General features: G+C 45.5%; 1 protein-coding gene across 1 annotated transcript in view; it reads right to left on the bottom strand.

Moving 5' to 3' along the window:
- Positions 1-15,587, bottom strand: part of LOC138663653 (zinc finger protein 773-like) — a 67,161-nt gene extending 51,574 nt beyond the window's left edge. Inside the window, exons 1-4 of the mRNA XM_069749933.1 lie at positions 14,400-15,587; positions 14,091-14,270; positions 13,884-14,007; positions 13,703-13,800 (exon numbers count right to left, since the gene is read on the bottom strand). Of these exons, the coding sequence (XP_069606034.1) occupies positions 13,703-13,800; positions 13,884-14,007; positions 14,091-14,270; positions 14,400-14,456 (459 nt within the window). The 5' untranslated portion in view covers positions 14,457-15,587. The remainder of the gene's footprint in view (positions 1-13,702; positions 13,801-13,883; positions 14,008-14,090; positions 14,271-14,399) is intronic.
- Positions 15,588-21,615: the final 6,028 nt, after the last annotated feature.

Here is a 21,615-nt window from a genome sequence, read left to right as displayed (position 1 = left end):
GGTGTATCTGTCTCTAAGTCAACAGTAAAGAGAAGACTCCATGACAGTAAATACAAAGGGTTCACATCTAGATGCAAACCATTCATCAATACCAAAAATAGACAGGCCAGAGTTAAATTTGCAGAAAAACACCTCAAGAAGCCAGCTTAGTTCTGGAAAAGTATTCTATGGACAGATGAGACAAAGATCAACCTGTACCAGAATGATGGGAAGAAAAAAGTTTGGAGAAGAAAGGGAACGGCACATGATCCAAGGCACACCACATCCTCTGTAAAACATGGTGGAGGCAACGTGATGGCATGGGCATGCATGGCTTTCAATGGCACTGGGTCACTTGTGTTTATTGATGACATAAGAGCAGACAAGAGTAGCCGGATGAATTCTGAAGTGTACCGGGATATACTTTCAGCCCAGATTCAGCCAAATGCTGCAAAGTTGATTGGACGGCGCTTCATAGTACAGATGGACAATGACCCCAAGCATACAGCCAAAGCTACCCAGGAGTTCATGAGTGCCAAAAAGTGGAACATTCTGCAATGGCCAAGTCAATCTCCAGATCTAAACCCAATTGAGCATGCATTTCACTTGCTCAAATCCAGACTTAAGACGGAAAGACCCACAAACAAGCAAGACCTGAAGGCTGCGGCTGTAAAGGCCTGGCAAAGCATTAAGAAGGATGAAACCCAGCGTTTGGTTATGTCCATGGGTTCCAGACTTAAGGCAGTGATTGCCTCCAAAGGATTTGCAACAAAATATTGAAAATAAAAATATTTTGTTTGGGTTATGTTTATTTGTCCAATTACTTTTGACCTCCTAAAATGTGGAGTGTTTGTAAAGAAATGTGTACAATTCCTACATTTTCTATCAGATATTTTTGTTCAACCCTTCAAATTAAACGTTACAATCTGCACTTGAATTCTGTTGTAGAGGTTTCATTTCAAATCCAATGTGGTGGCATGCAGAGCCCAACTCGCGAAAATTGTGTCACTGTCCAAATATTTCTGGCCCTAACTGTATATATATATTTATACTTTTTTATTTTGTGCAATACATAATCATCACCAAGATAGGGCGGGAATTAATACGGTGCTGTCATGGATCTGGAAAATCAAATTACCGGTAAGTAATTATCATTTTTTTCTTTCCCCATGACAGCACCTCACATGAGAGGAGAAAATAGAAGAAGACTCCTAGGGTGGGACAACAGCCGATAAGACTTTCCTCCCAAAGGCAAGACTTGAAAGCCCCAGGTTCAATCTATAGTTGCGAAAGAAGGTAGAGGGTGAAGACCATACTGCCGCATTACAAATTTGCTCTATCGACGCATTTGCCCTTTCCGCCCAAGATGTGGCGATAGCTCTTGTGGAGTGTGCCGTCACCCTTAGTGGAGGGCATTGCCCTGAAGAGGAGGAAGAGAGTGCAATAGTAGATTTCGTGGCCTTCTTTCCCCTGTTTGCTCCCTGAAAGGAAACAAAAAGGGCTGAAGACTGTTGCCATGGTTTTGTCACTTCTAGGTATTGGATTAGGCAACATCTGACATCAAGACAATGAAAGGTTTGTTCTCCCTGGGATTTTGGACTGGCACAAAATGAGGGTAAAACTATCTCCTGGTCCCTATGGAATTTTGAATTGACCTTTGGTAAGAAGGCTGGGTCAGTTTTGATTATTACTCTGTCCTCCAAAAATGTAGCGTATGGAGGATCAATAGAGATAGCTTGGATCTCACTAATGCGTCGGGCCGACATCAGGGCAACCAGGAGAACCGTTTTTAGGGTTAGAGTTTTTTCTGAGATGGAGTTAAGAAGCTCAAAAGGAGGAGAAGTTAAGGCCTGGAGCACTAAATTTAGATCCCAGAAAGCTACCTTTGGACGAGGTTTAAATGGTCTAGCTGTGAAGGAGGCTCGGATGAACCTGTACACCCAGGGATGATCAGCCAATTTTTGATCAAATAAGGTGCCAAGTACCGAAACTTGCACCTTTATGGTGCTGGTAGATAACCCCCGTTCCAATCCTTTTTGGAGGAACTCTAAGACTCCCCTTATTGGGACTTTCTGAGTGGTGTTTGATAGGCGTCGTCCTGAGAACTCTAGAAATTTTTCCCAGATTTTTTTATATTTATCGGATATAGTTTTTTCCTGCTGGATAGCAGAGTAGAAATTAACGGAGCTGAGAAACCCTTTGCTAGTAGAAGCCCCCTCTCAAGTTCCAGGCAGTGAGATGTACCCTGTGTACTTGAGGATGGGAGATTGGACCCTGGTGTAGTAGATTTGGCACATCTGGAAGAATCCATGGGTCCGATATGGACATACGCCTGAGCCAGGTGAACCAAGCCCTCTTCGGCCAGAAGGGTGCGATCAGTATTATTCGTGTCCAATCCTCCCGGATTTTTTTCAACACTGCTGGTATTAGCAGAATCGGGGGAAATGCGTAGGCCAGTTGGAACTTCCATTGGTGTAATAGCGCATCTTCTCCTTCTGGGTTCTCTCGTGGGTTCGGGGAATAGAACCTTTCTACCTTCCGGTTTTGTTTTGTGGCAAAGAGGTCTATCTGTGGGATACCCCAAAGGGCACAGATTTCCCAAAAAATTTCCTGATTTAGAGACCATTCGTTCTGATGTAGTACGTGCCTGCTCAAGAAGTCTGCGACAAGGTTGTTTGTCCCTTTCAGATGTGTACTTGTCAATGATAGCAGGTGATTTTTTTCCCAAGAAAACAGTCTTTTGGTTTCTTCTAACAGAGATTTTGACCTTGTTCCTCCTTGATGATTTATGTAAGAGACTGCCGTGCTGTTGTCGGATAAGACCACTAGGTGTTTCCCTTTGGTAGTCTCTTCTGTTTGCAGAAATGCTAGCCTTACTGCTGTTAGCTCCTTTAGGTTGGAGGATGCTGACTCCATCTGAGGATCCTATCTGCCTTGCAGAATCTGATCTTCCAAATGTGCCCCCCAGCAAAGAGGGCTGGCATCCGTGGTTAGCACCACTGGATTCTGGACAGACCATGGCACCCCCTTTTTTACATTTTCTATTTTTAGCCTCCAATCTAAAGAGTCCAGAACTTGTGGCCATAGAACGATTTTCCGATTTAAATTGTTGGGATCTTTTGTCTGTTCGGTCAGTATTTGCCATTGTAACTCCCTTGAATGCAATTGTGCCCACTGAACCGCTGGGATTGTGGCTGTCAACATCCCCAGAAGGGACATAGCTTCTCTTAACGAGATGGCCTGGCCTGATTGTGTTTGATTTATTTTTTGTTTTATGGCTTTGATTTTTCTGTCTGGAAGGATATAAACTTGCTTGATTGAGTCCAGTTGAATTCCCAGGAATTATTGTATCTGGACTGGAAGCATTTTTGATTTCTTTAAATTTATTAGCCATCCAAGTTTGGACAGTAGGTCCCGTACTTTTGAGACTGCCATTATGCATTCCTCCTGGCTGTCTGCTATAAGGAGAAAATCGTCTAGATAGGGTATTAATAAGATGTTTTCCTTCCTTACCAACGACGCTATCTCTGAAATTATCTTCGTAAAGATTCTGGGGGTCACTGACACCCCGAAAGGGAGACATTGGTACTGTAGATGAGTAGGGATTATTTCTACTACCAGTCTTAAGAATTGTTGATGTTCTACACAAATGGGAACATGATAGTAGAACAGCCTTGATATAGCAGTTTTGTTGTAGTTTTTAACGTCTCCATTTTGAATTTTTCAACTTTGATATATTGATTTAGGGATTTTAGATTGAAGATTGTTTTTAGTGAACAGTCCGGTTTTGGCTTGAGGAATAGGGTACTGTAAAACCCCTTCCCAATTTCTTGTGTGGGTACTTTTACAAGGACTTGTTTTTCCCTGAGGAGATGAACCTCCCTTTCCAATGTTGCCTGGTTTCTTTTTGCGACATGGGTGATTTTTACTCGATAAGGAGGGAGGGAGGTGAAGTTTAAACATAGGCCTTCGGTTAAAAGGGAGAGTACCCATTGTGACGTTTGTAATTTTTCCCATTGGTGGACAAAAAAATCGAAACCTCCCCCCCACCCGGATATCGGCGTCATTGCAGTTTGGGGTCTGATTTCTGAGGTGGCTTATTAAAGAGATATCCTCTCTCTCTTATCTCACCTCAGGGCTTCCCACGTGTGGATTTATCCCCTGGCCAACCTCGACCTGTTTTTCCTGAACCCCGAAAGGAATGCCGGTTATTATTCCACCACCGTCTTGAGAAGGGGGAGGTGGAAAGTGTTTTTTCTTGTCTGCTGCCTTCTCTAGAATCTCATCTAGTGCACACAATTTGACTTTTGACTGAAAGTCAGCCGACCAATTTTTTAGCCACAATGCTCTTCTACCAGAGTTGGAGAGGGCACATGCACGGGCAGAAAATTGCACTGAGTCAATGGCGGCATCTGCAAGGAAGCCTGCCGCATTTTGAAGTGAGGGTATTACTTCTAAGAGTCTCTCCCTTGGACATTTGTCCCTTATTTGTTTGCTCAATTCCTCTAACCACTTTATCATGGCCCGGGCTGTACAGGTGGCAGCCAGTCCTGGCTTAAATGCCCACGTCGATGCTTCCCATGCCGATTTTAAGAAGGCGTCCGCCTTTTTATCAGGAGGATCTTTTAAAGCCCCCATGTCTTCGAAGGGAAGCACTATGCCCTTAGAAGTGATCGCAATTGCCGAGTCCAATTTAGGTGCTTTTTCCCATCTGTCACAGATTTCTTCCTCAAATGGATATTTGCGTAAATATCCATTTGAGGAAGAAATCTGTGACAGATGGGAAAAAGGCCTGAGGAACTTTTTTATTTGTTTTTTTACACTTCTTTTTTACACATTTTCGTGAAATGGAAAAACTTTCCGTTTTTTCAGCTCTAGCTTGCTAAACATAGAATCTTGGGTTGTTTTATGTTGTTTTGGTGTTTCAACCCCCAATGTTGATCTAAGTAGCTTAAGCAGTTTCCCAACATCCTCAGATAGTACATACGGCCGACCACACTCTACATCTGAAGAGTCTAAAGGTAACGTTACACTAAACGACTTACCAACGATCACGACCAGCGATACGACCTGGCCGTGATCGTTGGTAAGTCGTTGTGTGGTCACTGGGGAGCTGTCACACAGACAGCTCTCTCCAGCGACCAACGATCAGGGGAACGACTTCGGCATCGTTGAAACTGTCTTCAACGATGCCGAAGTCCCCGGGTAACAAGGGTAAACATCGGATTACTAAGTGCAGGGCCGCGCTTAGTAACCCGATATTTACCCTGGTTACCATTGTAAAAGTAAAAAAAACTAAAAAAAAACAAAAAAACAGTACATACTCACATTCTGATGTCTGTCACATCCCCCGCCGTTAGCTTCCCTGCACTGTGTCAGCGCCGGCCGTAAAGCAGAGCAGTGACGTCACCGCTGTGCTCTGCTTTACGGCCGGCGCTGACACAGTGCAGGGAAGCTGACGGCGGGGGACGTGACAGACATCAGAATGTGAGTATGTACTGCTTTTTTTTTTTACTTTTACAATGGTAGCCAGGGTAAATATCGGGTAACTAAACACGGCCCTACACTTAGTAACCCGATGTTTACCCTGGTTACAGGTGAACACATCGCTAGATTGGCGTCACACATGCCGATCTAGCGATGACAGCGGGGTGATCAGCGACCAAAAAAAGGTCCTGATCATTCCCCACGACCAACGATCTCCCAGCAGGGGCCTGATCGTTGGTCGCTGTCACACATAAAGATATCGTTAGCGGGATCGTTTCTACGTCACAAAAAGCGTGACGTTGCAACGATATCGTTACCGAAATCTTTATGTGTGATGGTACCTTAAGTCTGAGTCATCATCAAATGGCAATTCCCCTGGCTCGCCTTCTGATTCCATGTCAGAGGTTTGGGCGGGTTTAGGAGGTGGATTTTCGGAATTATGCAACCCATGCTGTTTCATTTGCTCCTTTACTGTGATTTTTACGTCGTCCCTAACAATAGCCTTTATATTTTGGAGTAATGATGAAGACTCTTCGGCCACAGTCTTATCTATACATAAGCGACAGATCCGTTTGTCATAGGTTTTAGGGAGAGCTTTATCACAGAGTGCGCAGACTTTATTTTTCTGCTTGGCCGTAGCCTTCTGCCCCTGCACAATATAATACAGAGATACTGTGTTACTGCCATGTTATTTGCCTTACAAAGGCACTCACCCACTGAAACCTTAGTACCTCAGGGGTCTTTGGGTAGTCCACCGGAATCGGTGCTGCTCATGCCTTGCCACTTTATATAGTAGAGGGGAGGGAGCAGTGTGAGCACCCCTGAACTTGTCAGCACACCACTCTCCTCGGCGTGTGACGCTACTTCCAGTTGAACCAGGAAATACTCCCTTTCACCTCGGCGCCAGCCTAGTGATGGGGCACGCCTCTACCCTGGCCCAGCCTACAGCCAGGAGCGGACACCGGGGAGCCCTCAGCGGGAAGGACGCCACAGATGCAGCACCAGTGAGTAATGCGGCTGCACACGCCGCCAGCTGCTCCCGCCACGGACCTTGGTCTCCGGACCGGCACCACCAGAGATCGATCCCTGTGAGTCGACATCGCAGGTTCCCTGCAGGAACAGGAAACCAAACTGAGGAGAGAGGTGCCACCCCCATCTTTTATCTACTATGCAGGTTTCCTGTTCCTGGGGGCTGGGACCATCTCTCATGTGAGGTGCTGTCATGGGGAAGGGAAAATTTAATTCTCCAGCAGGACTTGGAACCTGTCCACACTGTTAGGCGTCGGGATTCTGCTGCTGCGCAGGATAGATTCCAAGCATTGTCTGGTCCTGTCTGCCATTCGGGTCTGGCCGCTGTGATTGCTTCTCAGCTCAAACGTTGGTCCCAGCGTCTTGCTGAGGTTCATGGTATACGTTTGGTTACTGCTGGCTCTTCAGCCAAGTCTATGGTAATCAGCGATATGCAGGTACAGCCTTGCGCTCTAGAGTCTAAGTGCAGAGATCACCTTACTGAGCATGTCCCTGATGTAGCGTCTTCTTATTGGTCGGACATTAGCTGCTCTGGTGATGGGACAGCTCCGGATTGGCCCACGAGCGATGTCTCGTCCAACTGGGCATGAGTGTTTGGGGTGGAGCCTAGCTTATAAAAGGCTCTCAGCGGCACACACGGGCGTGCTAGTGTCATTTATGTTTTGGTGTGAGTGGGTGGTTACTCTACCACTCTGTCTGCAAGTTTGTGTGTGTTTGTTTATGCTCTAAGACTGTACATGTTGGCAGGCAGGTAGCACACTTCTAGTGTGCTACATGCTTAGGGTGTCGGTCAGGCACAAGTTCAGTTGCGTCAGGACTGGGGTAACTAGCAGCTTGGCGTAGCATCTGTTTCATTCATGTGTGCAGTTAGCACAGTTCAGTTACAGAGCAAGCTCAGTGGTTAGCACTGCAGCCTTGCAGCGCTGGGGTCCTGGGTTCAAATCCTACCAAGGACAAGATCTGCAAGGAGTTTGTATGTTCTCCCCGTGTTTGCGTGGGTTTCCTCCTGGTTCTCCAGTTTCCTCCCATATTCCAAAGACATACTGATAGGGAATTTAGATTGTGAGCCCCATCGGGGGCAGAGATGATAATGTGTGCAAACTGTAAAATGCTGCGGAATATGTTAGCACTATATAAAAATAAAGATTATTATTATAGAGCAAGCTCAACCCTTATGCTTCCTTTCTGTGAAGGTAACAGGGTATTGTACTTTGCTTTCTTAGTGCAGTATCTCTCTGTGAAGTAACTGAGCTTGGTACTCAGAGTTCCTATCACACTGTGTGGTGTTACAGTAACACAGTGTGTTTAAGATAACAGTCGCTGTTTTGTTTCCGTCATTGTTCATACTAGCAGCAGGTTCATGTCTGAACGGTGGACCCCGGGTTGCAATTGTACTTTATTTTATATTTTATTTAGTGCAATCAGCCAACCCGTACACACACATGGCCAAAACTACCAATTCCTGGTTTAAAAACAGTATCACTGTGCTTGATTGGCCAGCAAACTCGCCTGAACTTAACCCCATAGATAATCAATGCAGCCGAGATAAAGGCTGCTACCAAAGCAACCAGGGCTTCCATAACATCTCAGCAGTGCCACAGGCTGATCGCCTCCATGCCACGCCGCATTGATGCAGTAATTGATGCCAAAGGAGTCCCGACCAAGTATTGTGTGCATTTACTAAACATACATTTCAGTATGCCAACATTTTAGATTTTAACCCCTTTCTGACATCCAACGTACTATCCCGTCGAAGTGACTTGGGCCCGTATGACCATCGACGGGATAGTACGTCATACGCGATCAGCCGCGCTCACGGGGGGAGCGTGGCCGATCGCGGCCAGGTGTCAGCTGATTCTCACAGCTGACACCTGGGACTAAGTGCCAGGAGCGGTCACGGACCTCTCCCGTCACCTTAACCCCCGAAACACTGTGATCAAACAAGATCGCAGCGTTCCGGTGGCATAGGGAAGCATCCCGCAGGGAGGGGGCTTCCTGCGTGCTTCCCTGAGTCCTTCAGAACAACGTGATGTGATCGCTTTGTTCCGAGGGTCTCCTCCCAGCAGGATTCAAGATGGCCGCGGGGTCCTACCGGGTCCTGCATTGAGGTGGTTTGTCAGTACCTCCTGAGAGCAGGCGCTGACAAGCCTCCAACACTGCCTGTCAGACAATGGGACAATGCTGTGCGCAGGCGCTGGGCCTCCCTAACCTTTCCTGGTGCCTGCGCACTGTTGTACTTTGCTCTGCCCTCAACAGAGCAGATAAAGTACGCCTGCGCAGGAGCTGCGACAGGAAGCAAAGAAGAGGACGTCATTGTATGAAGATGGGAGTTGCCGGGCCCGGACCATGACACCCATCGGACCGGACCGCACCTGGACCGCCCCTATGTGAGTATAATCTAACTTGTTTTTCTTATCTTTCAGGTTACATAGGGGGCTTATCTACATCATTACAGAATGCTGTAGATAAGCCCCTGATGGCGGTGGCAGCAGTTTATAAGGCCAAAATTAGGTGACAGATTCCCTTTAATCCCTTTAGTGAACACCGTAAAAAAAAAAAAAAAAAAAAACGAGGGAGGCAAAAAACAATGCTTTATCATAATTCCACCGAACAAAGAGTGGAATAGCATGCGATCAAAAAGACGGATATAAATAAACATGGTACCGCAGAAAACATCATCTTGTCCCGCAAAAAACGAGCCGCCATACAGCATCATCAGCAAAAATAAAAAAAGTTATAGCCCTCAGAATAAAGCGATGCAAAAATAATTATTTTTTTTATATAAAATAGCTTTTATTGTATAAAAGCGACAAAACATAAAAAAGATGTAAATGAGGTATTGCTGTAGTCGTACTGACCCGAAGAATAAAACTGCTTTATCAATTTTACCACATGCGGAACGGTATAAATGCCCCACCCAACAGAAATTCATTAATTGATGGTTTTTGTCCATTCTGCCTCCCAAAAATCATAATAAATAGCGATCAAAAAATGTCATGTGCCTGAAAATGGTACCAATAAAAACATCAACTCGTCCAGTAAAAAACAAGACCTCACATGACTCTGTGGACCAAAATATGGAAAAATTATAGCTCTCAAAATGTGGTGATGTAAAAACTATTGTTTGCAACAAAAAGCATCTTTAAGTGTGTGACAGCTGCCAAACAAAAACCCGCTATAAAAACCCGCTATAAATAGTAAATCAAACCCCCCCTTTTTCACCCCCTTAGTTAGGGAAAAATAATAAAAAATTTTTTTATTTATTTCCATGTTCCCATTAGTGTTAGAGCTAAAGATAGGGTTAGGGTTGGGGCTAAAGTTAGTGTTAGGGTTGGGGATAGAGATGGGATTACGTTTACAGTTGGGATTAGGATTAGGGGTGTGGCTAGGGTTGGGACTACGGTTAGGGGCATGTTTGGGTTAGGGTTGGGATAAGGGTGTTAGGGGTCGAGCTCCTGCCTCTGCACAGGGGGAATCTCGGGCCATCTCCGCTGCGGTCTCCCATTTTTCTCCTGCCGCAGTGGAGCCTGCTCAGCAGAGACGTCGGTCCCAGCGTCTCGCTCAGTCTGACTCTGTGCAAAGAGTTACTGCTGCATTTCCTGCTTCTGCCATTGAAGTCAGTGCTGGGCAGCGGCGAGCAGACGCTTCTGGGACTAAGTCCTGCATTTCACGTTCTGACCATGCCCAGAGTAAGATCTCTCAGTGGAGATTGAGGGTCACATGGTCAGATACTGCAGCTAAGTCCATTGGTCCTTTCAGGAAGGTCCTGTAGGTGCTAGGACTAAGTCCTGCTTTGCACACACTGAGAACACCAAAACCTAAAGCAAGGATCAAAGAAAAGAAGAGAAGGACCACCCGGCTAGGATATGCAATTATTCAAATTTATTATTTATTACAGTAACAAATGGTAATACAAGAATATAAAAGATCTTTTATATTCTTGTATTACCATTTGTTACTGTAATGAATAATAAATTTGAATAATTGCATATCCTAGCCGGGTGGTCCTTCTCTTCTTTTCTTTGATCCTTGCTTTAGGTTTTGGTGTTCTCTATATATTGAGTGGGCTCCACTTTCTTTGTGTCACACACTTCGTGCACTATATATATCGATTTTATAGGAAGTATTTTAGTATCTATATTATTATTTTATTCCTTTATTTTATGTATACCGTTGATATAGTGTATGTGTGTGCCTTTTAGTCATTTTTTGCACACACTGAGCATGCCCAGGGCAAGATCTCTCAGTGGAGATCTAGGATCACATGCTCAGGTATGGCAGTCTCTCATTGGTCCTTCTAGGAAGGTCTTTTACTTGCTGCAGCTATTTAAGGCTCGCATGGCCGCACGGCCATGCGCTAGTATTGTCTTTTGTTATGTGCTCTGCGCCAGTGTGGTCACGTGAGAGTGTGTACAAGGACCCGGCTGAAATAAGCTCCTAGAATGCTGGCACCTCCGGCGAGGAGTTTGTGTTTGATTGTATTCAAGGACCTGGCTGAAATAAGCCCCTAGAATGCTGGCACCTCCGGCGAGGAGTTTTGTGTGCATGCCTGACCACTGACTGCTCTCTGTTTGGGCAGTTAGCCTGTGCCTCTGTGGAGTCTAACAGGGCACAGTGTTTTTCTTTTTTTCTTTCACGGCTACTCGGTGAATTAACGGAGTTAGTCCATACCGCCATATAGTTCCGCCTTTTGCTAGCAGCAGGTACTCCTGCACGGTGGACCCCGGGCTGCGAACGCACCAATATCATTAAAAACATCTCTATTTACTCGGTGCGTTCCGCTAGCCCTAACAGAATACTAGCGCCAGGGTCTGGCTAGTAAATAGCTGACATTCAGCAATCTTTGCGGTATATCCAGCAGCTGGAGGGTAGGTTGGCGGCTCTCGAGAGCTCAACCTCAGCTGAGGATGTTACCGCAGTTGCTGTACAGGGTGCTAGCGTGGCTGCAGCAACCTTGTCCACTGCCACCCCTGTTGCGATATTATCTCGCCTCCCGCTGCCAGAAAAATTTTCTGGAGATAGCAAATCTTGTAGGGGATTCGTGAGTCAGTGCTCTATTCACCTCGAGCTCCTGGCTGCACGTTTTCCCAAAGAGCGGGATAAGGTGGGATTTATAGTGTCTCTCTTGTCGGACAGGGCATTGGAATGGGCTACGCCGCTGTGGGAGCGTGGCGATCATGTGGTGCAGAGTGCTCTGCTGTTCCTGAGCACTCTGAAACAGGTCTTTTTAGGACCTCAAGTCACCCAAGACATGGCGCTCCAACTGCTGGCACTAACTCAGGGTGAGTCCTTGGTCAGCCATTTTTCCGTCCACTTTCGTGCTTTAGCTTCTGAGCTGAAGTGGTCGGATAAAGCCCTTATCCCCATATTTTGGAGGGGCCTGGCTGATCACGTTAAGGACGCTCTGGCAACTAGGGAGATTCCTGCCACACTGGAGGAGTTAATAACTGTCTCTACTCGAATTGACCTTCGTTTTAACGAGCGGAGGTTAGAGCGAGCCCAGTGTAGGCAGAGGTTTCGGCTGGCTCCCACCTTCGCCAAACCTCTGGAATCTCCGGTCCAGGTTCCTGAGTCACATGAGGCCATGGAAGTGTCACGAGCGGGATCTAAGTCCCGGACCGCTTGTGTACTCAAGGTCTGTCATGTTTGCCAGCAGTCAGGACATCTTGCCACCAGATGTCCTCAGCGGTCGAGGAAACGTCAGCGTCTAGTGGTAGTAGGTGGAGGTACCCTAGACACGGCGACGTTTGCCTACAAATTGTCCTTTAAGGGGACAATTGTTATAGGCTCATCCTCCCACTCGGTAGAGCTCTGCGTGGATTCTGGGGCGGAGGGCAATTTTATGTCTTCTGCCTTCGCCCAACGTCACGCAATACACCTGGTTATGCTAGCTCAACCAGTAACGGTACGAGTGGTGAATGGGTCGACACTGCCCTCACAGATAACACACCAGACCATCCCTTTTACTCTGTCCATGTCGCCATTCCATCAGGAGATTATATCTCTGCTCGTCATTCCTGAGGGAATTGATGAGGTCCTGTTGGGGATACCTTGGCTACGGTACCACTCTCCTCATATCGAGTGGTCCTCAGGCAGAATTATGGGATGGGGTGAATCTTGTGGGGGTAGGTGTCAGAGGGAGTGCGTTCAGGTTGCTACTACAGAGGTACCCGCAGATCTATCCTCTCTCCCCAAGCAATATTGGTCTTATGCAGACGTGTTCTACAAAAAGGCGGCGGAGACCCTTCCGCCCCATCGCCCCTATGACTGTCCTATTGATCTCTTGCCTGGTGCTGAGCCTCCCCGGGGTCGAGTTTATCCGTTATCTCTCCCGGAGACGGAGGCAATGTCTCGGTACATTCAAGAGAATCTGGCAAGAGGGTTCATCAGGAAGTAAGTGTCACCTGCTGGGGCTGGGTTCTTCTTCGTGGAGAAGAATGGGGAACTACGTCCATGCATAGACTACAGGGGTCTTAACGCTATCACCGTTAAGAATAAGTATCCTTTGCCCTTGATATCTGAGCTCTTTGATAGGCTTCGGGGAGCAAGGGTGTTTACTAAATTAGATCTGCGGGGTGCTTACAGCCTGATTCGCATCCGTGAGGGGGACGAATGGAAGACGGCTTTTAACACCAGGGATGGGCACTATGAATATCTGGTGATGCCCTTCGGGCTCTGTAATGCCCCAGCCGTTTTCCAAGACTTTGTGAATGACATCTTCCGGGATATGCTTTCCACCTCGGTCGTAGTCTATCTGGATGATATTCTCATCTACTCTCCAGATATTGACTCCCACCGGAGAGATGTTTGCAAAGTCTTCAACCTCCTACGGGCAAACTCCCACTATGCCAAGTTGGAGAAGTGTATGTTTGAGCAGGAGTCTTTACCTTTCCTCAGCTATATAATCTCCGCCCAGGGATTGGCTATGGATCCTGCCAAACTACAGGCTGTGATGGACTGGCAATTTTGGTAATTTATATTGGTCAGATAATATGGGTCAGATATTCGCCCTGAAACAAATATTGTAAAAGTCACAGACAGATGGAGAAGTCACATCTATGATCAGCTCTAATCCTGCCATCTCCTCCGGTCTTATTACACACGTATAAAACATATAAAACTGGTGGATAAAACAAGGCTGAGTACAAGACCTTCACAGCCGTCTACACATCATGGGGAGATCTCATGACACCTTCTCTCCATCTACCTGATGATCCTGAGGAACATTGGGATCTTCTTGTTTACAGTCCTGTGGAAGAAGAGGACGGGGACATCTCTCTGGTGTTGTCCTCTTACAGGATAGATCTGGAAGAAACACATACAGGGACTGAATTCATTCTTTATATACAGATAATTATAGGCTGTGTGTATTGAGTCCTGTCTATTACCTGGTGATGTGAGGGGCTGGGGAACCTTCATCATGACGTCCTTGTACAGATCTTTGTGTCCTTTTAAATATTCCCACTCCTCCATGGAGAAATAGATGGAGACATACTGACTTCTTATAGGAACCTGACACATACAATAATACCATTATCCCCCCGATCCCTTCATAGCATTACTGTATAATGTCCCAGCATTCCCAGCAGTGTCACCTCTTCAGTCAGCAGCTCAATCATCTTGTAGGTGAGTTCTAGGATCTTTTGGTCATTAATGTCCTCATGTATCAGGGGGTGAGGTGGAGGCCCCGTGATTGGGCTCAGGGGTCTTCCCCATCCCTCAGACACAGGGTCCTGACAGCGCTCACTAGAGGTTTTCTTCACTACTGTGTAATCCTGGTTATGGAGAGACACATTAATAAATCTCACTACAGACATTTCCAGAGTCCTCACCTCTCCAGTTCTGTCCATCTGTTATTCCCATAGATAAGAATGATGTAATGTGACGTCATCAGAATCTCTCACCTCTCCAGTAAGCCAGAAGAGGATCTCTAGGGTGAGGTGTAATATCCTCTCAGCCATCTTCTGAATGAGAAGAAGAGGAGCCGATGTAACATCATAAAAATCCTGTGTAATAATAAAATTACTGTAGATAATAAAGGAAGCATAAGAGGAGATATTTTTTATTTAGTTTTCTTCTTTACATCTACTAATAAAACCTATATATTTAGGCCATAGACAACAAGCAGTTTCTTCCTCGGAGTCGGCAGCTGAATAGGTTTCTCATAAAGTCATCTTCCATAATGCTAATTCTCGTGTTATTTAGGCTACTTTCACACATCAGGTTTTCAGTGTCAGGCTAAATCCGGCGAATGTTGAAAAAACTGGATCCGGCGCAGTTTGTGAAAAACTGATGCGATGGATCCATTTTTTTTGACGGATCCGGCTAGCCTATCTAGATTATTGGATAAAAAAACCGGATCAGGCCGCCGGATCCGCCTTTTTCCGGATCCGGCACCTTACGGCTCCCATAGGCTTCTATTCTAGCAAACAGCCGGAAGCGCTGGAGACAAAAAACGTTGCAGTGAATGTTTTTTCAAGAAACTGGAAGCGGCAGATTTGCCGGATCCAGCGAAAACCGGACGAAACGCAATGTCATCTGGTGCAATCCGGCACTAATACAAATCTATGGGAAAAAAAACTGATCTGGCGTCAACATTCGCCTGATCCGGTTTTTTGAAAATTAGCCGGATTTAGCCTGACACTGAAAACCTGATGTGTGAAAGTAGCCTTACCGACACTGGAATCGATATTAGCAACAATGAAGGAGATATTCATTACACGTGACAGGAGAAATAACTACTTCATGATGAGGACGACATCTTCCTCTTCTACTGCGGCTCTAGAAACATATGTGTCCAGAGGCCGTCACTGACTCCAACACCACCGGCCGCCTATATGAAGGTTTCCCGTCTGATTCACACACAGAAGTTTGAGGCTTGAATAAAAGCTTTTTTGTTTGTGCAAACACCACAGACAGAAGTTATCTGATACCAAAGTCTCCATGTACATACAGTGTTTTATGGGGTTTATTTCTCCCCTTAGGCTTTCCTATATTACAAGGAAAACACCAGAAAAAAAACAAACAGATATTAACCCCTTCACAACATGCGTCGTACATCTTTGCCAGCATACAGTACAGACCAAAAGTTATGACACACCTTCTCATTTAAAGATTTTTCTGTATTTTCATGACTATGAAAATTGTAAATTCACACTGAAGGCATCAAAACTATGAATTAACACATGTGGAATTATATACTTAACAAAAAAGTGGGAAACAACTGAAAATATGTCTTATATTCTAGGTTCTTCAAAGAAGCCAGCTTTTGCTTTTATGACTGCTTTGCACACTCCTTGCATTCTCTTGATGAGCTTCAAGAGGTAGTCACCGGGAATGGTCTTCCAACAATCTTGAAGGAGTTCCCAGAGATGCTTAGCACTTATTGGCCCTTTTGCCTTCACTCTGCGGTCCAGCTCACCCCAAATAATCTCGATTGGGTTCAGGTCTGGTGACTGCACCCCATCACTCTCCTTCTTGGTCAAATAGCACTTAGACACCCTGGAGGTGTGTTTGGGGTCATTGTCCTGTTGAAAAATAAATGATGGTCCAACTAAGCGCAAACCAGATGGAATAGCATGCCGCTGCAAAATGCTGTGGCAGCCATGCTGATTCAGTATGCCTTCAATTTTGAATAAATCCCCAAAAGTGTTACCAGCAAAGCACCCCCACACTATCACACCTCCTCCATGCTTCACGGTGGGAACCAGACATGTAGAGTCCATCCGTTCATCTTTTCTGCGTCGCACAAAGACACGGTGGTTGGAACCAAAGATCTTAAATTTGGACTCATCAGACCAAAGCACAGATTTCCACTGGTCTAATGTCCGCTCCTTGTGTTCTTTAGCCCAAACAAGTCTCTTCTGCTCGTTGCCTTTCCTTAGCAGTGGTTTCCAAGCAGCTATTTTACCATGAAGGCCTGCTGCACAAAGTCTCCTCTTAACAGTTGTTGTAGACATGTGTCTGCTGCTAGAACTCTGTGTGGCATTGACCTGGTCTCTAATCTGTGCTGCTGTTAACCTGCGATTTCTGAGGCTGGTGACTCGGATAAACTTATCATCAGAAGCAGAGGTGAATCTTGGTCTTCCTTTCCTGGGGCGGTCCTCATGTGAGCCAATTTCTTTGTAGCGCTTGATGGTTTTTGCCACTGCACTTGGGTACACTTTCAAAGTTTTCCCAATTTTTCGGACTGACTGTCCTTCATTTCTTAAAGTAAAAACTAGTGGCCACTAGTTTTTCTTTACTTAGCTGCTTTTTTCTTGCCATAATACAAATTCTAACAGTCTATTCAGTAGGACTATCAGCTGTGTATCTACCAGACTTCTGCACAACACAACTGATGGTCCCAACACCATTTATAAGGCAAGAACTCCCACTTATTAAACCTGACAGGGCACACCTGTGAAGTGAAAACCATTTCCGGTGACTACCTCTTGAAGCTCATCAAGAGAATGCCAAGAGTGTGCAAAGAAGTCATCAAAGCAAAAGGTGGCTACTTTGAAGAACCTAGAATATAAGACATAATTTCAGTTGTTCCACACTTTTTTGTTAAGTATATACCGTAATTCCACATGTGCTAATTCATAGTTTTGATGTCTTCAGTGTGAATTTACAATTTTCATAGTCATGAAAATACAGAAAAATCTTTAAATGAGAAGGTGTGTCCAAACTTTTGGTCTGTACTGTATGTCAGCTGATTTCAACAGCTGACTTGTTCCCCTAACAGCCACTTGTGGAATCGTGATCCACTCACAGCTGTTAACCTGTTAAATGATGCTGTCAATCTCTGAGAGCAGCATTTAACACGATTGCGCCGGAAGCGCGTCACTAACATGATTGCGGGTTACCGATGGGTTGGCATGGCAACCAGGGGTCTGCAGGAGACCCCTGTGGTTCTCATTGCCGGCACAGGTGTATCTAGGTTTTCTGACACCCAGGACAAGAATTCAGTTTGGCACCCCCCCCCCCCCAAGGTCATATGTGATTTGCACTCTCATGTACCCACGAGCTCCTCTCCCTAATGCTCTCAATGTTCAGTGAAATACTGAGAGAAGAAGGAAGAGAAGCTCATTGTCACATGACCATAAGTATGAAAACCACATATGAGTGACGTGTCCATGTGATGACTACTGGAACCTGCAAAGCTGAATCCTGACATCGCAAGCTTCTGAATTCTCACAACGCATGCACTGCACACTTTTAGGATTCTCCCACAGTCATGTCAGCACAAGCATGCGATTTGTATACTTCTGACCACATTCCGACTAGATGTGCCCAGCATCGCTCAGCTCATTTTCACTGAGTGAGGCCACATATGTCTAGTCAGCGCATGACCGCATCTATGTAAATCACCAGCAAGAGAGAATCCTGACAGCGTGCAGTGCACACTGTGAGAATTCAGAAGTCTGTAGTCACAAAGAATCACTGCAGACTCATTACAAACCTTGACAACCCCTTTAATGCTCCTTAACATAACTAAAAACATGAGAATTAATATCTCAAATAACATTTATATCCAGGTACTATATAGGTGACGTTGTCTCTGGAGTCCTTCTCCTTCTTTTCTTCATCTTGTCCAGACCCCATGATGAGTTTTCGCATCCACAGCCGTCCCTGCAGACTTCCATCTTCTCCACTCTTTTGCAGAAAATCTCCACATGATGCCGTTAAAGATACAAGTGTCATTATAATGCTCCTGAATAAGAAATTGCCCCTCACTATATTGTCTGCACAAAATATGACCCCCACATTGTCCCTCTTATGGTACATGCTCTTCACACTGACCGCGCCTTTCCATACCGGCCCCCCTCTTCACACTGTCCTCTCACACTGTGTCCCCCCTATAGGGCCCAGTCTTTATACTGTACTCTCTCATAACACTCCCCCTCCTTGGTATACTATCCCCTCCTCGCTGTATCCTTACACTGTCCATGCATGCTATGCCCCCACTACTCAGTTTCTATTCTGTGCCCACTCACTTTTCACCCCCCATACCGTCTCCTCACACTATTCTCCTCCCTCCTCATACTGTCTCTTCTCACATCCCCCTGTTCACCATACTGTCTCCTCATATAAAAACCAGCTCACTTTCTATACTGCCTGCTCACCTGACTCCCCATACTGTCTGCATACATCCCATCAGCCTCACTCCCCGTACGCTGTTCACATACATTTTTAACTACTACTCATACTGTATCCACATATATTACCCCGTTTGCTCCCCATACTGTCTGCACCCATCTCCCCATACTGCTTCCTCATATATGCCCCCCATTCCCCCATACTGTTTCCTCATACATGCCCCCCATTCCCCAGTACAGTTTCCTCATACATGCCCTCATTCCCCATACTGTTTCCTTGTACATGCCCCCCATTCCCCATACTGTTTCCTTGTACATGCCCCCCATTCCTCCATACTGTTTCCTCATACATGCCCCCCATTCCCCCCTACTGTTTCGTCATATATGCCCCCATTCCCCAGTACTGTTTTCTCATACACGCCCCCATTCCCCTGTACTGTTTCCTCATATATGCCCCATTCCCCCATACTGTTTTCTCATACATTCCCTCATTCCCCATACTGATTCCTGTTACATGCCCCCCTTTCCCCATACTGTTTCCTCATACAAGCCCCCCATTCCCCTGTACTGTTTCCTCATACATGCCCCCAATCCCCCATACTGTTTCCTCATACATGCCCCCCATTCTCCCATATTGTTTCCTCACACATTCCCCCCATTCCCCTGTACTGTTTCCTCGTACATGACCCCATCTCCCCCTTTGCTCTTCATTTTGTGTCCTCAAATCTCCCCCACACATTAAATCCCCCCATCCTCCCTACAAATATCCCCACACACAATAAATAACCCCACCTCCACTCCAAATCTTCTCACACATTAAATCCCCATCCCAATTCTCCCCACACACATTAAACACTGCCATTCCCACTCCATTTCTCCCCACACACATTAAACACCCCCATCCCCACTCCAATTCTCCCCACACATAATAAATCCCCATCCCAACTCAAATTTTCCCCACACATAATAAATCCCCCCATCCCCACTCAAATTCTCCCCCCACCCAATAAATCCCCCAATGGCCAGTCAAATTCTCCCCCCTATGCACTTAATCTTCGGTAACTTCAGCTCCACTGGAGCACTTACCACCAGTGTTCACCTCTGCAGCGCGGGCGAGTGACGTCAGCAGCGTGATCATATGATCTGATCACGCTGCTCGCATCGCTTTGACCGGCAGTCAGAGCCTCAATTGTACTCACTTCTGTAAGATGCAAGTACAGTTGATCCCTGGGAGCCGGCGCACTGCAGCTTCTCTGTGTCGGCTGTCAGCTTAACAGTCGGTGCAGAGAACAGCCAACTCTCAGTCCGGGGGGCGGCAGAATGCAGCCACCGGGGAGACACTGTGAACCGCCGCGGCCCGACTGCGCCCCCCTGTCAGCTGCGCCCGGGGCACATGCTCCAGCAGCCCCCCCTACATACGCCTCTGATTACCGGATAGCTCTGAGCGCTGGGCCAGCCCTCGGTGCTCACAGCAAGTGAACATTTCTGCTGAAGCACTGCTCTGTGTATCACAAGCAATCAGATGATCCCAGCTACTGGTCTCCCATGGAGACTATTGAAGCAAGTGTAAAATAAAATACAAAAATGTTTTTAAAAATATAAAAAGTATATATAAAAGTTTAAATTACCACCCCATTCAAAACAAAAAATACATATATTTGGTATCACTTCGCTCGTTATCGCCTAATCTACCAATATATAAAAATAATTCATCTGATCTGTAAACGGCGTAATGAGAAATAAAGTACAAATGCCAGAATTAAATGTTTTGGGGTTACCGCAACATTGAATTAAAATGCAATAACAAGCAATCAAAACATTGTATCTACACAAAAATTGTATCAATAAAAACGTCAGCTCGGCACGCAAACAATAAGCCGTCACCCAGCACCAGATCCCGAAAAATGGAAATGCTACAGATCTCAGAAAATGACACAATTTTTTTATGTAACAAATGTTTGATTTTTTTTTCACCACTTAAATTAAAAATAAAAAATATATTCATGTATGGTGTCTACAAACCCGTAATCATCTGGAGAATCATAATGGCATGTCAATTTTAGAATTTGGTGAACATGGTAAAAAAATAAATAAATAAACAATTGTGGAATTGCACTTTTTTTTGCTGTTTCACCACACTTGGATTTTTTTTTTCTGTTTTCCAGTGTAGTATAAGGTAAAACCAATGGTGTCGTTAAAAAGTACAACTCATCACGCAAAAAAAACCAAGCCCTCATATGGCCATATTGACAGAAAAATAAAAAAAGTTATGGCTCTGGGAACAAGGTGAGTAAAAACAAGCGCAAAAACTGAAAATGTCCTGGGGGGTTAAGGGACTAAAGTGTTTAAAACTAAAATTGGCACCAATCCTTGTAAAAAGGAAAAAAAAAACATGCAAAAACAGACGACACAGTCTGTTAATTTTTAATATTAACATTTGTTTAAAAAAAAAAAACCTCTTTGGGCCCCAGAACATAGATGTACACCCAGGGATGGCACAGGGGCGGCTGCAACAAAAACCCCGTCAGTTTAACCAATTAACATAGTAACATAGTTAGTAAGGCCGAAAAAAGACATTTGTCCATCCAGTTCAGCCTATATTCCATCATAATAAATCCCCAGATCTACGTCCTTCTACAGAACCTAATAATTGTATGATACAATATTGTTCTGCTCCAGGAAGACATCCAGGCCTCTCTTGAACCCCTCGACTGAGTTCGCCATCACCACCTCCTCAGGCAAGCAATTCCAGATTCTCACCGCCCTAACAGTAACATACATAGTAACATAGTAACATAGTTAGTAAGGCCGAAAAAAGACATTTGTCCATCCAGTTCAGCCTATATTCCATCATAATAAATCCCCAGATCTACGTCCTTCTACAGAACCTAATTGTATGATACAATATTGTTCTGCTCCAGGAAGACATCCAGGCCTCTCTTGAACCCCTCGACTGAGTTCGCCATCACCACCTCCTCAGGCAAGCAATTCCAGATTCTCACTGCCCTAACAGTAAAGAATCCTCTTCTATGTTGGTGGA

Source organism: Ranitomeya imitator, chromosome 2 (assembly GCF_032444005.1).
Source record: "Ranitomeya imitator isolate aRanImi1 chromosome 2, aRanImi1.pri, whole genome shotgun sequence".
Taxonomy (NCBI): domain Eukaryota; kingdom Metazoa; phylum Chordata; class Amphibia; order Anura; family Dendrobatidae; genus Ranitomeya; species Ranitomeya imitator.
This window is presented reverse-complemented; position numbering and strand designations above follow the sequence as displayed.